The 19598-nt window shown below is 40.0% G+C and overlaps 1 protein-coding gene across 3 annotated transcripts in view; it reads right to left on the bottom strand.

The window, feature by feature from the left end:
- INTS14 (integrator complex subunit 14) overlaps positions 1-19116 on the bottom strand; it is a 29938-nt gene extending 10822 nt beyond the window's left edge. The window contains exons 1-9 of one of the 3 annotated variants that reach the window (XM_084887319.1): positions 19013-19116; positions 14587-14870; positions 13210-13317; positions 10772-10927; positions 9213-9331; positions 8652-8794; positions 8222-8314; positions 6354-6498; positions 4437-4570 (exon numbers count right to left, since the gene is read on the bottom strand). In XM_084887319.1, coding sequence (XP_084743445.1) covers positions 4437-4570; positions 6354-6498; positions 8222-8314; positions 8652-8794; positions 9213-9331; positions 10772-10927; positions 13210-13317; positions 14587-14808 — 1120 coding nt within the window. In that variant the 5' untranslated portion in view covers positions 14809-14870; positions 19013-19116. Of the gene's footprint in view, positions 1-4436; positions 4571-6353; positions 6499-8221; positions 8315-8651; positions 8795-9212; positions 9332-10771; positions 10928-13209; positions 13318-14586; positions 14871-17105; positions 17390-18728; positions 18866-19012 lie in introns of those variants that run through there. The other 2 variants (XM_084887321.1, XM_084887320.1) reach the window with 2 other exon arrangements.
- Positions 19117-19598: the final 482 nt, after the last annotated feature.

Raw genomic sequence — 19598 nt, 5'->3', positions numbered from 1 at the left:
AAAGGACTTGTATGCATGCACATTAGCATAACCAACGGACACAGACACTGGGATGGTGGGGGCTTGCCCAGGGTGGGAATGGTGGGGGGAGGGAAGATCAATTGGGGAAAAGAAGACATACATAAAACTTTAGACAATAAAAAACAAAACAAAAAAACACACCACCACATTTGTATGCATGATATTTGGACGTGTATATGAAACCAGTATTGTACCGAGCGATCACTGCTATTGTAACTGAAGTTAACCAGAAACCAAACCAAGGGAAAGCTTCAGGTATAACTCACAAGGCAACACTTCTAATAAACCTTTTAAATTAAAACAAAAAACAAAACAAAACAAAAAGAACAGACCCAGAGGGAGGAAAATAATAACTTGAATATGGCAGAGTAAACACCAGTCCAATCTGAATGAAGAATGCATGTAACAAGCCAAGCACTGCTAGGTTGGAAGCCAGATCAGAAAGAAATGTGAATGCTACTATCTTAGATTATGGACAGGCATCTGTGGTGAAAACTATCACAATAGTCTAGGTCAGGGGTGAGCAATCTTTTTCCGTAAAGGGCTGGACTATAAATATTTTAGGCTTTGTGGATGATATGGTCTCTTTATAACTACTTTCCTCTGCCACTGGAGCAGGAGAGCAGCCATAGACAATACGAAAGGAATGAGTGTGCCTGTGTAATAAAACTTTATTTATAAAACAGGCAGTGGGCTAATTTGACCTGCATGCCATATTAGCTGACCTCTGACCTAAGGGAAGGGTAAAGAAAGCCAAAACAAGGCAAGAGCAGTGAGAATGAAAGGCAGAATGAACATAAGGATGCTAGAGAGAATAGATGAAGGTGAGGAATGGTTAAACACACACACACACACTGCTTCTGCCCTTGTGTTCTCCTCCAACTCTTGGTGGCCAGACTTGTCATCTTCTTTTCCTCATATCTAATTCATCCTCAACCTATGTCCTGGCTACTTACTGAAGCTACTTTATCAAGCCACCAATCATTTCCTAACTGTCATGATCAAATGACTCCTGATTTATAGTGTCCTCTTCTTACCTCATGGTTTTTAGTCCTTCCTAAAACTCTTCAATCTTTAAAACACTCATTCCACAGTTTATTTCAGATTTAATTCTCAGGGTGCTAATCAATCACTCTGTTGGCATTCCTTCAAAGGAGAAAAAATCCTTTCATGATTTGGAAACTGTTTTCAAATTATGATCTCATCATATCGGGGATTTTTCTGTGCAAGTCCTTTTGCCCTGGGCTGTAGAGGTGTTCCTACAGAGCCACTGTATGAACTTCTGGAGGATGCACCGAGGGTTTCATTGCTTCAGAACCAGTTTTGTATGGTTTGGTTTTAGAAATCCCCATTTCAGAATGGGTAGTATCAGTCTGCATGGCGCAGGACTTGGGTTTTAATTTCTCATAGAAGATTTTAAAATTTCTTTATATCTAGAAAAAGTAGATAGAAAAAAAAAAAAGGGTAGAATTCTTGCCATCCTCTCACTGAGGGTGTACCTTCCATATTCTTAGCTTTACTCACAGAACTCAATTCTGTTTTGTTTGGAACCAAAGTCATGTCTCCTGTCCCAGTGTGAGCTTTAAAACCCAGCCCCTGCATCCTAGCTCAAGAGCTGGCAAACCATGACCTGTTGCCTATTTTTGAGTTAAGAATGGTTTTTGTATTTTTAAATGCTGGGTAAAGAAATAAAAAGAATAATATTTCATGAAATATACATGAAAATTATATAAAATTCAAATTCTGGTATCCATAAGTAATACTTTTTGGAATACAGTCACTATCATTTATGCACATATGGTGCTACAAATGGCAGAGCTTAGTAATTATGACAGAGGCCATATGGTCTGCAAAGCCTAAAATGTTTACTATCTTGTTCTTTTTCTGAAAAAGTTTGCTGAATCTTGGCCTACCATCTGGGCCTATATGTAGTTAAAATCTTCTATAGGCTTCAATGGAAAAGGCATCCTTAGAGCTCAAAAGACAAGCATGCACAGTGTATGAGACACCGTACTTCCTTCTTGTCTCGTTGTTCTCTTGGCTTCTGCGACATCACTTCTACTTTCCCTCTTTCATCTGCCTATTCCCTCTCATTTTCCTTTATTAGCACCCTTTCCACTGTCCCCAAGGTTGGCCCTTTCTAGCTCTCTTTTCCCCCTTAATCTGTATACTTTGCTAAGGCTGGAGCTTCTTAGAGCATAGATCACCTGGATTGTAATCATGGGGATAATATTAAAACTGCAAGTTCCTAGGCCTGAATCCAGACCTACTGAATCAGAATCTCTGTATGTGAGGGCCCAGGAAACAGAATTTTTATACAAGTTCTCCAGGTTTATTTTTGTACATGAAAACTCAAATTTTGGACCTAAGTAATCCCCCTCATTCTCACCATTTAGCAATCAGTGATGTATTTGTGATGAAAAATTTTATTTCCAGCTCTGCCCTCTCTGCTGAACTCTAGGTTCATATACGAGTTGTCTCTAGGCACCTCCATCTGAATCTCATAGACATAAACTCAACATGCACAAAATATATTCTTACCAAATCTACTCTTATTCCTGTTCTCTGTTTTAATTAATAGTACCACCTTTCACCCTGCAGCCAAGGTCAGAAACCTGGGATCATTTTTAATTCTTATCTTTCCTTTATTCTTTCTTATAAATATTAGTATGACTTGCCTGGATCCCATCCACTGTCCCCAGCCACTACCCTTTGTTCTGGCTCCACCTTCACATCTCCAGGACTATCACAGTCGACTTCTTACTGCAGGGTGTCCTTACCTTTTCAAATCCACATTTCACAGTTATTTTTCTAAATGCAAATTTACTATCGCTCACTTGGATTTTGGTCATATTGCACAATACCAGGGGGCACTAGTACCTAGAATACAAAGTTTTCTAACTGGTACCTCCACTCTTCTCATTGTAGCCAGAGGATCTGATAGATTACTCCCCTTTGGTGGCTTTCCAACATCAGCAGAATAAAGTTTCAGCTCTTCACATTTCAGATGAGGCCTGCCCTGCTCCAGCCACTGCCAACCTCTAACCTACCCTCTGGCCTTCCAAGGCCCCCCCCCCCCCCCCAACCAGTTTGTGCTTTCTTTTCTATAGGGGTTTCATTTGTCCAGGATGCCATTTCTTCCTTCTCTGGCTCACCAAATTCCTCTGTCTCTCCCCTCTCCCCCAAAAGTTGGCCAGGGTCTTGTGAGATTTTCCTGAGTCCTCTAGGCAGAAGTGATCATCCTCTCCTGCAGGCCAACTCTGACCCTGTGTCAGCCAGTGTTTATTATTCAACTTTCCACTGGACTTTGAATAACTCTTTTTTTTTTTTTTTTAAATTTTTAATATATTTTACTAATTTTTTACAGAGAGGAAGAGAGAGCAGGACAGAGAGTTAGAAACATCGATGAGAGAGAATCATCGATCAGCCGCCTCTTGCACACTCCCCACTGGGGATGTGCCCGCAACCAAGGTACATGTCCTGACCGGAATTGAACCTGGGACCCTTCAGTCCGCAGGTCGGCGCTCTATCCGGTTTCTGCTTGAGTAACTCTTGCTAACTCTTTTATCCCCCTAGACTTAGCACAAAATAGGTTGCTTGGTAGAAGTTCCTGAAGTGAAATGGGCCCAAATGAGATAAGGATGTCTATAGTTGGAACCTGTGTACCTAGGAGTATAAAGGTAAAAGGCCTCTATTAGAAAAAGTAGGAAAATCAGAAGAAGGAACAGTTCAAGAGGGGAGGGTTGAGACAATGGTTTCTATAACAAACACACTGAGCTTGGGACTGTGGCAGAATATCCAGGTGGAGAAGTCCAATGGAAAGTGGAAATACAATATGCAAATTCCAGGGAAAGATCAAGCAGGACTAGATTTATAGATTTGGGGGACTCTGAAGCTATAATGGCCAATTTAATAACCAGGAGAGTATATTAATGCAAGAGAAAAAGGCAAAAAACATCATGAGGCAAGAAGAAGAAAAGATGCCAGAAAAAAAAAAGTTGCTGAAGAAAAAGACTAAGTATAAGGAAATGCAATGTTAGGAAAGCCAAGGAAAACAGTTCCAAGAAGGAAGGGGATTAAATTACCTAGGAATCACTGGGGATTATCTGGGTTGAAAATTACACTAAGGTAATTTTAGATGAAAGAAAAATGTTTATAGAGAGTTGAATTTTACTCTAAGCATTTATAGCATTTATATGTAATTAAAACAACCTAAAAGACAGTTTCCCCTGAGTTACAAAGTTAAAAAGTTCAAACATCAAACTCTCTTGGAGTTTTCCATTTACACATCCAGCATCAGAGACCACAGCACACCCATAGGGAGATCACGCAGCTCTCTGACTATAGTCAGAGCTATTCAGAATAGCAGAGAGGAAAACAAAGTCAAGATCAATAAAATCTGATCTGCATTATACCTGAAATAGGACCCAACTGTCCCATTTTCCCTAGCCATGGGAGAGGTTCTGGGCCAGGCTCAAAGAGGGACATCATGAGGTTTGATTTCTTCTTGCTGTCAGCTTGGGAGTAGAGCATTCCATGCCATTCAGGACTAGGTGGAGAGAAGATGAAAAATCAGAAGAATATCAAGCCTGTGACTGTCAAGTTAAATAAGTCTAACAAGTTAAATAAGCTTCAGCTTTGAAATCAGGTATATTACTTTTACTAAAGCCAAATCCTAAACCTGAAAATGCATACTGCTGCCCCCTAATATCACCATTCCTCTGGGACATGCATTTTTATTCAATTATTTAGATATGAACTCAAAAGCAGTTATTTGTTTATTTTTAAGCCTCTCCTAAGGATATTTTTCCATTGATTTTTAGAGAGAGTGGAAGAGAGAAAGACGGAGAAATATCAATGTGAGAGAAATATATCGATTGGTTGCCTCCTGCATGTGCCCCGACCAGGGTCCCAGCCAGGGAAGAGCTTGCAACTGAGGTACGTGCCCTTGACTGGAATTGAACCTGGGACCTTTCAGTCAGCAGGCCAATACTCTATCCACTGAGCCAAACTGGCTAGGGCAAAGCAGTCTTAAAAGAGAAAACAATCACAAGGACAGGAGGCAGCTGCAGGCTTGGTGAAGGAGTAAGGGCTGTGATCTAGTGGTCTTTCCAGCTGCCTCCATGAGTCATTCACAGCAGCAATAACACAGAGAAGACCCTGTAACAAAAGGCACAAAGCCATCACCCAGCTCTGCTCCCAATTCACAAAGGATGCCAGGTGTTTCTCATTTTCAGAGCCAGCGCAAGTAAGTTTGGTACCAAGAAATACAGCAAACCAATACCTAAAAAGAACTGCATTCTTTTTTTTTTGTTCTAACTAATTTGAACACAAGCAGAAATGGAGCCATACTTCCTCTGACCTCATATCAGTCTATCCCAGGCAATGGCCACAAATGCTCAGTCACCTCTTCTTTCTAACAACAGATATTACAGAAAGGGAAGCAGGTAGCTTTGCAAATTTCAAGACTGCCATGAATATAGAAGCTATAAGGGCTTTCCTCTCAGGGGAGGAATACAGCAGAGTGGTTATAAGCCTGGACTCTGGAGTAAAAATGCATAGGTAAGAATCCTGGCTCTTCCATTTACTAGCCACGTGACCTTGAGCAAGGTCCTTGACCTCTTATGCCTCAGTTTCTCATCTACAGAAAGGGAATAACATCAACACCTCCTGTGTAGTGTTTGAGAGATTAAATATGTTAATGTGTGTAAGGAGCACACAGGAGTGCTTGGCATACGGTAAATGCTCAATGAATTTTATCAGCATCTTTTTTCATTTAATTCTACCTCCTCATTTTGTAGCTGAGGAGTCTGTGAACACTGCATAATAGCAAGTTGGTAGATCCTAATAGCAAGTTGGTAGCCTTGTTATAACGGAATCTAGGTTCCCAGATAAAATAGAAGAAAACTTCTATAATTTAAAAGCATATCATTAAAAGGCTTTCTTACTTAATCTAGGGTTGGGGTGGGAAATGTCTGGCCCAAGGGCTGTGCAAGGCCCTCGAAATCATTTGGTCTGGCCCTGCCAAGGCATGAGGAGTGAGTTAATGAAATGTTTGACCAAATACAGGCTAATTTTTAAGTTGATAATTTTGTATGGCTCTCGAATGATGTTATAAATATCCAAATGGCCCTTGGCAGAAAAAAGGTTCCCCATCCCTGCTTTAGGGGATAATTGAGAACAATTTAGAAGGCGATGGTAGGTGGGGAGGGTATGGCACGGAGAGGGAAAAGGAGACAAGGACCTTTCTATTTTTTTCAGAAAAGTCTGGGAAATACTTCACTTTGTTAATTGATTCTCCCACTCAACAAAAGGAAAACAACATTTCTTACCCTAGCTGAACTATTGCTACCATTCCTTCCACTTTTAGGCTGCCATGGAGCAGGACACAGAAGTTGGGAATTTTGCCTGCAATCTGATTAGCTGAATTTTCATCTTCATTATCATCAGTTATGCCAGTACCCACCTCGTCACCTTCTGTGAAAAGAAGAGGAAACAGGTCAGACTGAGATTTGCTACAAAAATCCCAAACCCCAATTATACTGTTGGCTGTCTCTAGCCTTGGAAGGAAAGTAAATGGATTTGTAAAAGGAAAGCTCATATTCTGGTGTTCCTATGTCCATAAAAAAAATCAGTTTTCACATGTTTTATGAATTCCATTTATATGAAACATCCAGAAGAGGCAACTGTATAGACAGAAAGGACACTATCAGTTACTGGAGGAAGATGAAGGGCTTAGGGGTTTTAAAATTCTGATTCTAAAATGAATTGTGGTGATGGTTGCACAATTCTGCAGCTATACTAAAAGGTACTGATTTGTATACTTTAAATGGGTGAAATGTATAGTATGTGAATTACATTTTAGTGAAACTGATACATGCAAAAATTAGCTTTCCACAACTTTTACTAGGATACTTAGCTAGGTGCTCTCTGGGAGTTTCAAGTACCTTCTAAACAGAACCACATAATCAGAGATAGTGAGAGCATTCTCAACTGATAGCCTTCAGGCAGCACATGGATGGGAGCCACCCACAAGATGAAGAGTGTTACTCCATAAACTTCTTGATCTGACTCTCCAACACCAGGTTCTCTCATGCACTCTGCTGACAAATGAATCTTCCTACAATTAACTTCCCTTTGGAACTATCTGCCCACTCAATCTTATCAAAGACGTTTTAATTCAATAGGAAGAATTTGCCCAGTTTAGCTTGACATTCAAAAGCCCTTAAGACATGGCCCCATTCTGCCTTCCCACACTTTTCTTTCCACTGTTCCCCTACATAAACTCTTCATTTTGCCCACTTTGTTGGCAATTTATATGGACATGCAGAATCCCTGCCTCCTTTCCCGCCATCTCTAGACCTTAGAAGTAAGGAAAACTTGGTTATTAATATTAGTATCAAGAACAATAAGATAAATTATGAACAATAATCACTATAAGCCATCTTTGGGCACATTTCAAGATTCTGTCTATGCATGTGTGATTGAAGGTTATGGAATACCCAATTTTACAACTGAGACAACCACCATCAACAGAATGTGATCATAACTCAGTGAGTAGAAACCTGACTGACTACATATGCTTCTTGGAGAAAGCTGATGAACATAAAGTGGATGGTCAACCTAGAACAAAGAAAATAAGTTTAAAGTGTTAGAGACTAACATTCTCCAGAGATGTTTAATTTGGGGGACATAACTTTACAGTTCTTGGAGAGCTTTATTTTGTAGTAATGAAGTCTCACAAGGGACTGGATTCTTCCATTTTATTCCATAGTATTTACATTTACTGAGTATCAATGGTAGAGCACAGGTGTAGTTTCTCTCCTTATGGAGCTGTATTTGACTCCGTATTTATCAGGCAACCTCTAAGAATCACTTTGGCTTCCTCGCCATCCTACCAGGAAAGGCAGAGCCTTGGATTAGGGACAAAGCATTCTCATTTCTAAAGAGGACCTCCACTGTAAATTAACAAAACAATACACAATAAATATGTGTCAATATGCTTTCCACAGTGTAAGGCTGCAGAGTTAGTTTTCTAGTAGAAGAGGCAATATTCCATTTTTTAAAAATTCAATCCAAACCAATAACTATTCCTTTCTCCAAAATTCTGCAAAATGGGCTACTCTATTATCTGACATTTAAGAATAATTTTAGACAATAAGATACTTCATATGTATCACTGAACAGGAAGAGAACTCACCTTTGTTAAGTGCTATAGGTAGGACCAGATGTCTGGACAGAACTGGAGGACTGGAAATATCAGCTATATCAATAAATCCCACTATTTCCAAATCTGAAAAGGATAAGTCAACATAGAATTAATTAGTTCTATAGAAAAGTACACTATTTTCTATGTACTAGATTTCATAAACACAATATTTAGATATGGAATTCAAATATGATGAATAGAAAGGTTATATTATAAGTCTTCCTATAATTCTGATACGAGGATGCTGCTACACCTTAGGCAGTGCATCCTCACTTCCAAAGTGTATAACTGATGATGACAGCATCCTTGTATCAGAATTTACATTTCTTTTCAATTATCTTGGATAGAGAGGAGTAAAAGTCAAAAGTTAGGAAAAAGTCAGGATAACAGGAGAACTGAGAAGGACGTTTTAAAGAGTTACCTGTGTTAATGACTTTAGGGATAGGATCGATTTCCTCATCTACAACAAAAGGTTCTGGCCTGGGGAAGACTTGCACATCTGCCGTCAGGTGGCCACACTTGAGAACAGCATGGAAAGGCGTGTATGCCAGATCTATCAGTTTTCTAGAATATGATGATTAATTATTAGAGGAAGCGTGAGATGATACCTATAATTTTTTTCAAGTAATTTTTTTCAAAATGCTAAGCTGTTTTCCCTTTGAGTTGACTCCAAAACGATGTGACTATTTTGAAACAGAACAAAACCTGACATTTTTGGTGAAGCAATTTCAATTCTGAAAAGTCCTAAGGCAAGTTGATCTTTGAAATTGTTGAGTCTTTGTAAGGAAGTCAATATAGATTTAGTCATGTTTAATTCAAAAGGGAATAAACTTTTAAAAATCACTACCAAGCATTTTATCTGAAAAATGTGAAACTTGGGGCAATTGAAATGACACAATTAGAAGTGGTAAAATACATATTATTGCTGCATATCAAATTATAATGATAATAAGGCAAAAAAAGCCTCTAAGTACATACTCACCCAAACATAGACTGAACATTTTTCAAGCATAGGGGGCCATCAATAGTAAAAATCTGCCCTTCGCCATTATTTAAATCTATGAGACGTTCAAGGCAATCCAAGGAGTCAGTGCTCTGAAGCTACAAAGCAAAACAGCTGAGTTGTTTAAAGTAGCACAAAATACCAGATTATTAACAGCATTCAGGTCATACCCATCACAGTAACACAAACAACAAATATAATGGAGATTATTTTGAGGCAGAAGAATAAGATGCTAGAGAAATTCCTTGGCAAATACAATAGAATATGGAAAACTGAGACAATATAATTAAGCAAAACCAAAAAATCTGAGCAACTTACAGCTAGCTAATGAATCACAAGGTTTTATCTTTCCTTACCAAGGACACTAAGGAGCAAATAGTTTATACATTACAGACTGTCCTGGGACAGAATGGCCTTGGTCAGGTCCCTCTTCAATGACGTTCTTGATGACATTTAAAAAAATGAAATTAACCAGAAAATAACCCCTAACTTCTCTTTATGCTCATTTTGATGAATCAATTAATTGAAGGGCACACCTGAGAAGCTAATGAATATTCTGTTAAGACCTTCCCCTGCCACCTTACCTAATGCGGGAGGAGGAGGCGACCAGACACTGTCTGGTAACAATTTAACAATGTGAACAGGAAAACAGCTATAACAAATTGATTCAAAGTTACCAAAGAGGAAGTGTCATATAAAAAATGATACCAGTAGAGCTATTTCATTCAGATGTAGTTTTGCAAAGATTCTCAAAGATGACCATGGTTGGTATTGACATAGTATCTTTCCTCCAAAGTATTTCTAACTCTTTGGTAAGTACCATTATCATCTACATTTTACAGATAAAAAAACTGAGATGAAAATAGCTTTCCTGATGAAAATAGTATAACCAGGAAATAGAGTTTAATAAAATATACATTTACCAAAAAAATTAAAGCACACTTCTGTCAATATTTCTGGTGGCATGGACTTAAGAATTCCTAAACGATGGAAATATCCAACACTTAAAAGAATATTTCAGCATCTGAAGAATCTTCATGGGCAGTAGGATGGATAATAACTCTAACTATATTTTCTAAAATGGGGCAGTGCTTTCAACTTTCAAAAAGCATTTGAGTTCTAGGGTCTTTTCTTTCTTTCTTTCTTTCTTTTTTTTTTTTAATATGTTTTATTGATTTTTTACAGAGAGGAGGAGAGAGGGATAGAGAGCTAGAAATGTTGATGAGAGAGAAACATCGACCAGCTGCCTCCTGCACACTCCCTACTGGGGATGTGCCCGCAACCAAGGTACATGCCCTTGACCGGAATCGAACCCGGGACCCTTCAGTCCGCAGACCGACGCTCTACCACTGAGCCAAACCGGTTTCAGCTCTAGGGTCTTTTCAAAGATAACTGATCAGCTCAGCTGAAACCACTGAAGTTCAATGTGATAGTATCTGCAATATCTAATAATACTAAGGGGGTATACATACTAAAAAATAAACCGAGTCCTAAACTATATCTAATCAAACTGGAAAGAACTTAGTAAAAAGCATTACCTCCTCCAAATTTGCCATACACATGATGTATAACTTAGATGGGAAGGGGAAAGGTAGTGGGAACCTGTTGCTCTCACTTCGCTGATTGTGTGTAGCTAGGGAATGCCGCAGCGAGCCTCTACCAATGCCAAGACAGCCATCTGTCACCAGAACAACCTGTTTGCAATAAGAGAGAGGTTTATACATATAAAATAACATACTCATTTAAAGCAGCCACAGTTAGTAATTTCATTTCTCCCTAATTGCATATATACTGAAAAATCCACCTCTGCTAAGATATAAGCAATTATGTGGACAGTGGTCGGCAAACTCATTAGTCAACAGAGCCAAATATCAACAGTATGATTGAAATTTCTTTTGAGAGCCACATTTTTATAACAAAACATGTGAAGTACCAAGATTGGCACCTACTTCTAAAACCCAAGAATGCTTACTTCATAGAGGTCACTTGGAGCAATGTCATCTTTTGGGAAGATAGTCAATTGATTACAAAGTAATTTCCTCTTCTAGGTACCAATAACTGCTATTTAATGATTTACTTCTGCCACTAGTTTCTTTAGATACTCTATGATAATGAAATATTTCATGGAATGTCAAAATGAGACAGATTTTACTCAAATAATAAAGACAGCCCAGCAATCTCAAAGGTTGGTTAAAAAAATTCCACATTTAAATAAATTCCACAGTAATTGATTATAAAAATAATCACTAATAACTTCCACCTCTAGTGCAGTGTTTTGAATTGTCTACAGTACCAAAACTCATCAAATAAGTTAAAGTGGATTCAGGCCCAGCCCTTGCCCTCAGGGTACAATACCTCTCTAATTCAGATTCTTCCTTTCTGAAAAGGAAGAAAAAACATTAAAAGGCAGAAGTCTTTCTGGTTCACAAATTCTCTGAGTTTCTTCTCTAAAACTACTGAAGACTATCATACGGAGGAGGAGACTTGACTTTGTGTGGTAGGGCACACAATATACAGATGATGTATCGTAGAATTGTACACTTGAAACCTATACAGTATAATTTTATTAACCAATGTCACCCAAATATATTTAATTAAAAAAATAAAACTACTGAAGAAATAGTAAATGAAACTGTGCTACCTGCTAGCTTCCAGTTCAGAAGACACTGACAATAAAACTTGATTTATTTAGAATATTGTTAGGAAATTAGATATTCTGTATGTATGGATTTACCAAATAATGTTTATGAAATAAGGTGACAAACATTTTTATTTCTGAAAAGAAATTAATTAAAAGACATTTATTAGCTTTTTTATTTTTTAGCAAGGGTCCATTAAAGTGATTTGATTTAACCTTTTAGCAGTAGCTCAGGGTCTTCATTAGCCCATTAGTTCATATTTTATAAAACAGGGTGGTTTTACAGCAAAAAACAAACAAACCATCAATTTTTAAAAAGTTTCGTATATTGAGATATAATTTACACGCAATAAAATTCACCCTTTTTAGTATACAGTTCTGAAAAATGCTTTTAGTGATGAAACCACTTCTGCAATCAAGATAAAGACCAGTTCCATCATTTCCCGTATTTCTTTGTCCTGCATTTAGGAAGAATAAGTCAACCTCTACCTTCCTCTTACCCACAGTGATGCCACTGACACTACTGAGGAATCCTTTGTTTGACCCTAAAATACAAATCATACGCTATGGCCCACTGCCTGATTTTGTAAATAAAGTTTTACTGGAGCACAGCATGCCCATATATTTACTTATTACCTATGGCTGCTTTCACACTAGGAAAGTGAAGTTGAGGAGTTGTCACAGCCACCTGCAAAGCCTAATACAGGAAAAGTTTGCTGACTTTTGTTGCAGACTACAGTATTATGGTTTTCCTCTTAGCACCTTTTTTCCTTAAAATATGCTACTACTTCTTATATGCTACTACCTGTGTACAGCAAACTTTCAATTCTCTTTTTCAGCTACTATTCTGCTCTCATTTGATGCTAATATGGATCTACTATAGATTCTAAGGGCAACTGATTTTCTGACATTCATACTCCTCACTTTTTAGATAACAGATAGTTAAGATGGTGAAAAGTTGGCTGAGTAAATGCTACATTGAGATAACAAAGTTAAGATGACATTGTACTGATGTTTAAAATTCTATCACTTAAAAAATTAAAATTACCCCTTCCAGAGAGTGTTCTAAAATTCCACTGTGGGCCCTTTGTATTTTACACAAATAATACTAGTTTTCAAGAAGTCCATTTACTAGGAGGATGCTTTCCTTAAGGCACAATTGTGCTCCTTGCTGAGCATATTAGTGTTGATTAGTGCCTTCTTTTAAAAAGACAACACTAGCATATAGCATAGTTTGTAGAAATTACATTGCATTCTGTTTTAGAGCTTAAAGAAAATCAAAGCACCTCAGTGGTTAATGTTTTTAACTTAGAGCAATGAAAAATAATTGATAATTACCTGGCAGGGAATTGCACCACCCCATTCTTGCTGAACAACGTTGCAAACACCAACTAATGCAGACTCCAAGCAGGTTTTATCATAATCATCCATATTACTTAATGCTTCCTAATTAAGTAGAAGATAAAATTGCTCATTTTAATTTGTTATCAGAAAACAACATAAACTGTTAAAAGCATGCATATTACATAGGGGACATTGTTTCTAGAGTCCCAAAGCATAGGTCTTTAAAAACAGTAATCAGACTTCCTCAGCTATAAAGGACAATGAATAGAGGTTCCTTTCATTCTGTCCTCTTTATCAGGTGAGAGTGAACAGCCCACCAAGTTCATATCTTTCTAAGTGGACCTTGAAGGAAATAATTAAAATGAAGCACTTTTAAATACATTAAAAAAATGCCAACATTTATTGAGAACTATATCCTAAATATCACTCTAAGCACTTTACATGCATTTACTCATTATAACACCCTATCCATTTTTTAAAAAAGAATAATTTATTTCTAGAGAGAGAAGAAGAGGGAGAGAGAAACATCAATGTGAGAGAGCAACATCGATAGGCTGCCTCCTGCATGCTCCCCATCGGGGATTAAGTCTATAACCTGGGCATTCCTTGATCAGGAATCTAACTGGCAACTTCCTTGTGACTGGGATGACTCCCAACAAACTGACTACACTGGCCAGGGCTTAACCTATTTTTTAAAATGAGGAAACTAAGGTACAGAATTAGGTAACTTTCCCAGGTCTCATACCTAGAAGTGTCAGAGTCTAGATCTGAATCCAGAGTACAGATCTGGACTCCAGAACTGTACCATCCACATAAGAGTTCTCTAACTTTCAGAACTGCTGGACATCCAAAATCCTTAGTTTACTCACTTATAAGAAATCCAGTGCAATTAAAAAAAAAAAAAAAAAAGCTTTTGAGTCACTTAGAAAAAGTCAGATAAAAAATGATTTAACAAAATTTTATTACTTACACTTTAAAAATCAAACTACACAGATATTGCCTAGCAATTATTAAACTATTCAATTTAATTTCACAAACACGTATTGGCTGGTCACTATGGGTAAGGCACTGTGCTAGGCTTTGTTAGGGAACATTAACGTTAGGGAATGGGCCACTACATCTTGAGAATTCCAGGAAACTAAGAGAAGAAAATAAGGCGACAGCTCACAGCTCTAACTCATAACCTTACCAAAGACATAAAACCTAATGGTTGTGAATCCTTGTTTTATAGCTATACTTAGATATTACACCCATAGACTTATCATTCAATAATTCCAGGTTTTAAATATTCAGTACAATATGATGACACTTTTTGCTCCCTATCAATTTGATAAACAATTGATACATACAATAACTCATTCCTTTTCATACCTGTAGGGTGTTATAATCTCTTGTGAAGGGAACCATCAGCTCCCAGAGTGATGAGAAAACCACCAGGGCTGTAAACTCAAGCTTGTAATTCGTGGCCATGTGCTCAAACAGCATCGTCAAACCGTGGGCTGCTAGGTGCTTGCGCTGATATTCCTCTGACCCCTCCACGGACACAGGTCGGGTCATGGAAAGGGAGACGTCCATCACCACCACTGTTGGCATGATGAAAATGAGCCCCGCGTTCCCAACCAGAACGCAGACAGACGGCTATAAACAGAAAAATGCTGTAGAAAATAAACATGGTTAGGGCATATGTCATGGAGAGTACAAGGTATTTTATCCCCCCACCACAGTTTTTAACCAAATTTCCAGAAATGAGTGGAGGCAAACTCCATTTAAGTTGAGATGAGGGCAAATCTAGAGAATTTAGTGGGAGGGAAGCAAGCAAGCAATCACCCACTAACTGGCTATAAATCAAGAATGGCCTTAAGTATTTCTATTAAAAACACACACAAACACATTAAATTCAGGTAGTTCTGGACTTTCACAGTTCCAAATTTTATAAAACTTAATATAATAAACACTCCTACATCCCCTCTCCAACACTTAATTTATTAAAGAACATTTCTATCTGTCACTTTGTGGCACTTTTTGACAACAAACCAGTCTTTTTGGACACCATCACTATCTTAATAGATACAACAGTACAGTGCAAATGTTTAATTATCTTGTTATCTGGTGTCACCCCCATCTTTTAATTAAAATGAATGTAAAATACAGAAATGAAAGGGCTACCCCTAACCGGTTTGGCTCAGTGGATAGAGTGTCAGCCTGCGGACTGAAAGGTCCCAGGTTCGATTTCAGTCAAGGGCATGTACCTTGGTTGCAGACACATCCCCAGTAGGAGGTGTGCAGGAGGCAGCTGATCAATGATTCTCTCTCATCGATGTTTCTAACTCTGTATCCCTTTCCCTTCCTCTCTGTAAAAAAAAAAAAAAAAAAAAAAAAATCAATAAAATATATTTTAAAAAAATGAAAGGGCCAGTAAAATCATAATCCAAAATAGACAAAGCTGGAAATCATTAAGCATGACAAAAGCAAGACTATTAGCCTCAGTAGTATTCACTGAATGTAAACAGACAACAAAGCTTTAACTGGGAAGGAAAAGAACAAAGGTAAAGAGTATGTATGACAGCTGGCATTATTTCATGAAACTGTGTATGAGTCAAAATGTAGAAGAAATGGAGAAAACAAAGAGTTCTTTAAATTTATGGATTGAGAATTAGCACAAAGAAAACTGTCTGGTCTCAAAAATAAAGAAAAAAGGTCACAGATACACAGACCTGCTCTTGGGAACACAGCTTGCTATTAGTAAGCAAAGTACAGTCTAATGACACAATAAAACATCATATAAATGACACATGTAGATATCAGAAATATTTATATAAAGTATTAGTAACTGAGAAAAGCAGGTCACAGGATCATATGTATACACTGATTACAACTTCATATCATATTGTATATATACAATTAGGAAAGAATCGGAATGGACATAAACAGGTTAGACATTTAATGTTCACTAATTTCTTTTTTGGAACTTACTTCAAAACACCTAACAGTGGCCAGACTGCTTGTTTTGGTACAATTTCCAACTGCAAATGTGTGATATTTTAAAAGTCCATGTATAAATAGGCTGCAAGGGGTAGGGGGGCTGGCATGGACTCAGAATATATTGGTTCATGGAAACAAAGTTATAAATGAGGGCCAGGGACTGAGTCAGGTAGGAAAAACCTCTTTAGCACATAATGAGCGGCCTCAGATACACTTCAAATACAATAATGCCTCTTGTATCCAATATCAATAAAGTCTAAACTAGAGATATAAAGTACATTTCCAGACTTTAGAATTCTAAAATATTTAACCATTTTGATAGAAAAAATTGTGTATTCCTCTTAAACATTGTGTGCTAAACATATAATTCACGTCTTATGATGACTTGACATAACCACTCTAAACACCAACAATTGCCCAAACAATTGCCACCCTGATGTTTTACTTATAATAGCATTCCCCCAAGTGTGTGATGCAGAACACTGTTCTGGAACGGTCTTTCAAGAAAAATGAGTTCAGGCCTTATTACAGAAGCTGAGCCCTACAGCAAAGAATCCAATTTAGCCGAAACCAGTTTGGCTCAGTGGATAGAGCGTTGGCCTGCGGACTGAAAGGTCCGGGGTTTGATTCCGGTCAAGGGCATGTTGGTTGCGGGCATATCCCCAGTAATAATAAAGTGATATGAAAAAATAGCAAATAAACTTTCAAAACATATAACAGAGAACTGAAATGCATAAATATATGCAATATATATTTATATACTATATATGAGGCCTCTAGAACCATAAGAAATGCAAAAAAATCAGTTAACTCATTCTTGAATTGCCCCCCTTAAAAATAAAGTTGCGTTCCACTCCCCACCCTGTGGGGCATGTGCTCCTTGTTGGAACCACAGGTATAGAACATACATGGAAACACTGCTTTGTGTTCAAGAAATCCAGGCTGTTGTGCTGTTTTGGTGCCTTTTTATAATCAGCTTGCATTCCACTTTTTTCTCAGGAATCCTCAGTTATCATCCTCCCTCTAAGTTGCTGCTTCCTGGCCACCATGCTGGAGAGCCAGATAACCAAGTTTGTTTAAAACTCTGTCCAAAGTCCAAGTTACCAATTCTGAGAGCTTGAGGTTTCTTCTAGTGTAAGGTGACCAGATGTCCGATTTTTAACAATTTGTCCCGCGGTGTTTTAAAACAGTCCTGATTTTTGGAAAGATAAAAAATCGGGACAGTTTTAAAACGCCTCGGGACTCGGGACAAATTGTTAAAAATTGGGCCTGCCCCGCCCAAAGAGGGATGTCTGGTCACTTTATTCTAGTGTCAAACGCATCAGCTTAGGTGTGTCACATTGGTACTATTCTCTTTAAATTTCCTTTCTGGGTCTCAGCTGGGCCCTGCACAATGTTGGTTCAACTACATTGGGTCAGAGAATACACCCAGTAAGGGCAGGGAGACCAACTTAGATTTCGCCCACCAATGTCTCCTCCGAGTCTATCACAGTCAGTGGCACCTAGTAAGCACTTGGCAAATATCTGATGACTAACGAACTACCCCTAATTACCATACATAACGTTAATTCTTTGGCCAAGCACCTGATGAATTCGGACACCAGAAGCACATTTCCTCCTCCTCAGCCAAGCGACTCCTAAGTCTCTGCCCACTTCCAGAGTTTCTGCAGATCTCTGGGGGGTCCCATTCACGTATAGAGGCCTTTATGTTAATGAAAGTTGGGGATCACAGGGAGTGATACCCTTGTCTCTTCGGAGAACAGGACAGTTAGATCGGGTATAGGAAAGCACGTCTGGCCCAGGAAATCTGCTAAACACTGGAGGGGTGCCCTTCACAGGCAGTCCTGCCCTCTCCGCACACACCTCCAGAGATGCCCTTGTCCTGGCCCAGGCACCTGTGTCCGCCAGCAAACAACCCCGCTTCACCATGGCCACGTGGTGGGAAGCCAGTTTAGTAACTCAGGTTGTGGCATAGAAAAAAGAACTCAGGCCGAAACCGGTTTGGCTCAATGGATAGAGCATCGGTCTGCAGACTGAAAGGTCCCAGGTTCGATTCCAGTCAAGGGCATGTACGTTGGTTGTGGGCACATTCCCAGTGGGGGGTGTGCGGGAGGCGGCTGTTGGATGTTTCTCTCTCATCGATGTTTCTAGCTCTCTGTCCCTCTCTCTTCCTCTCTGTAAAATAATCATTAAAATATATTAAAAAAAAAAAACTAAACAAAAATACCCCTCAGTGTTTCTGAAGGATGGTTCACTCGAATTTAGGCCTGATAAAGAGAAAACCCCTGCCCTCCACAGTCCGGCATTGTTGTGAGAGCCTGATGGCTTCCTCTCGTGGGTGAGTCTCACCTGCAAGTTCCCACCCCAGCCCCACACCTGCCCCCAAAACAGTGCTTGCACACAACGCGCCGGACAAGCAGGGGTCTCCTCAAGCACAGTCCACTCCTGATAACAGACCCTAGCCGCCACTCCGGCCTCAGTGCCAGGCCTCCATCAGTGCCCATTTATAATGCTCCCCTTAAGATAACCACCTGCTTATTTATAAAGAATTGATTCTCGGCAGTTTAGCTCTCAGGCGCCCAGGCCTGAGCCGAGGTCCGAGATCCTGGGGTTTGTGCAGAGGAGGCGACCCGGAAAGGGGGAGGCCGGGGGCAGGGCCCCGGAACCGGCGCCGCAGAGACCGCGCGGAGCGGCGGCCGGAGCAGCGGGAAAGCCGGGCGCTGGCCCCGCATGGTTCCCCACCCCTAGAACCCCTGCTCCTACAGGTCCTACAGGCGATGGAGACACCCCCGAAGCCCCGGCCTCCCCCACTCACCCGGCGCCCCACGCCGGAGCAGTCCGGCCGCATAAAGCTTCCGCCCGCGCGCCGCAGCCGGAACTATAGTGGCCGCGCGACGCAGGGAACCCGGAGCGGGACCATGCGCGGGCCGGGGGCGGGGCTTCGGGGGCCGCGCGGCCAGGCGCCCGCTCCGAGGCCGCCAGGGGGCGCGTTCTCCTCAGCGCGGCCCTCTGTCCTCGGTGCTGCATGTATAACCCCTCGCCTCACAAAACTCCAGCTTCGCTGAGGCCGAGCTGTGTCCGCCCCTTCCCTCCCTCCCTGTCCATTCTCGGGCTCTTCCGCCATTTGCCTGTGGGCTCTGGCCCCCCTTCCCCTGGTTCCTGAAACTCTGTGACCCCTTCACACTGTGTCTCCTCCTCACCGGCCCCGTTGGTGCACCAACCCAGCCCCCTCTGACACCTGCCCCTCTTCTCCGTCCCTCTTCAGACTCCCCGCCTCAGGTTCTCTGAACCAGGGGACCGCATCCTCCTCACACCCCTTTTAAACTGTAACTGCTGCCGGGGGAGTGCGCATACTGAGCGCAATGGGCATTTTTCTTAGCTGACCTGAGCCGATTTGCGTG

This window comes from Pipistrellus hanaki (assembly GCF_964339955.1).
Source record: "Pipistrellus hanaki genome assembly, chromosome: 1".
In the NCBI taxonomy this organism is placed as follows: Eukaryota; Metazoa; Chordata; class Mammalia; order Chiroptera; family Vespertilionidae; genus Pipistrellus; species Pipistrellus hanaki.
Note: the sequence above shows the minus strand (reverse complement) of the source record. Positions and strands in the feature narration are given on the sequence as shown.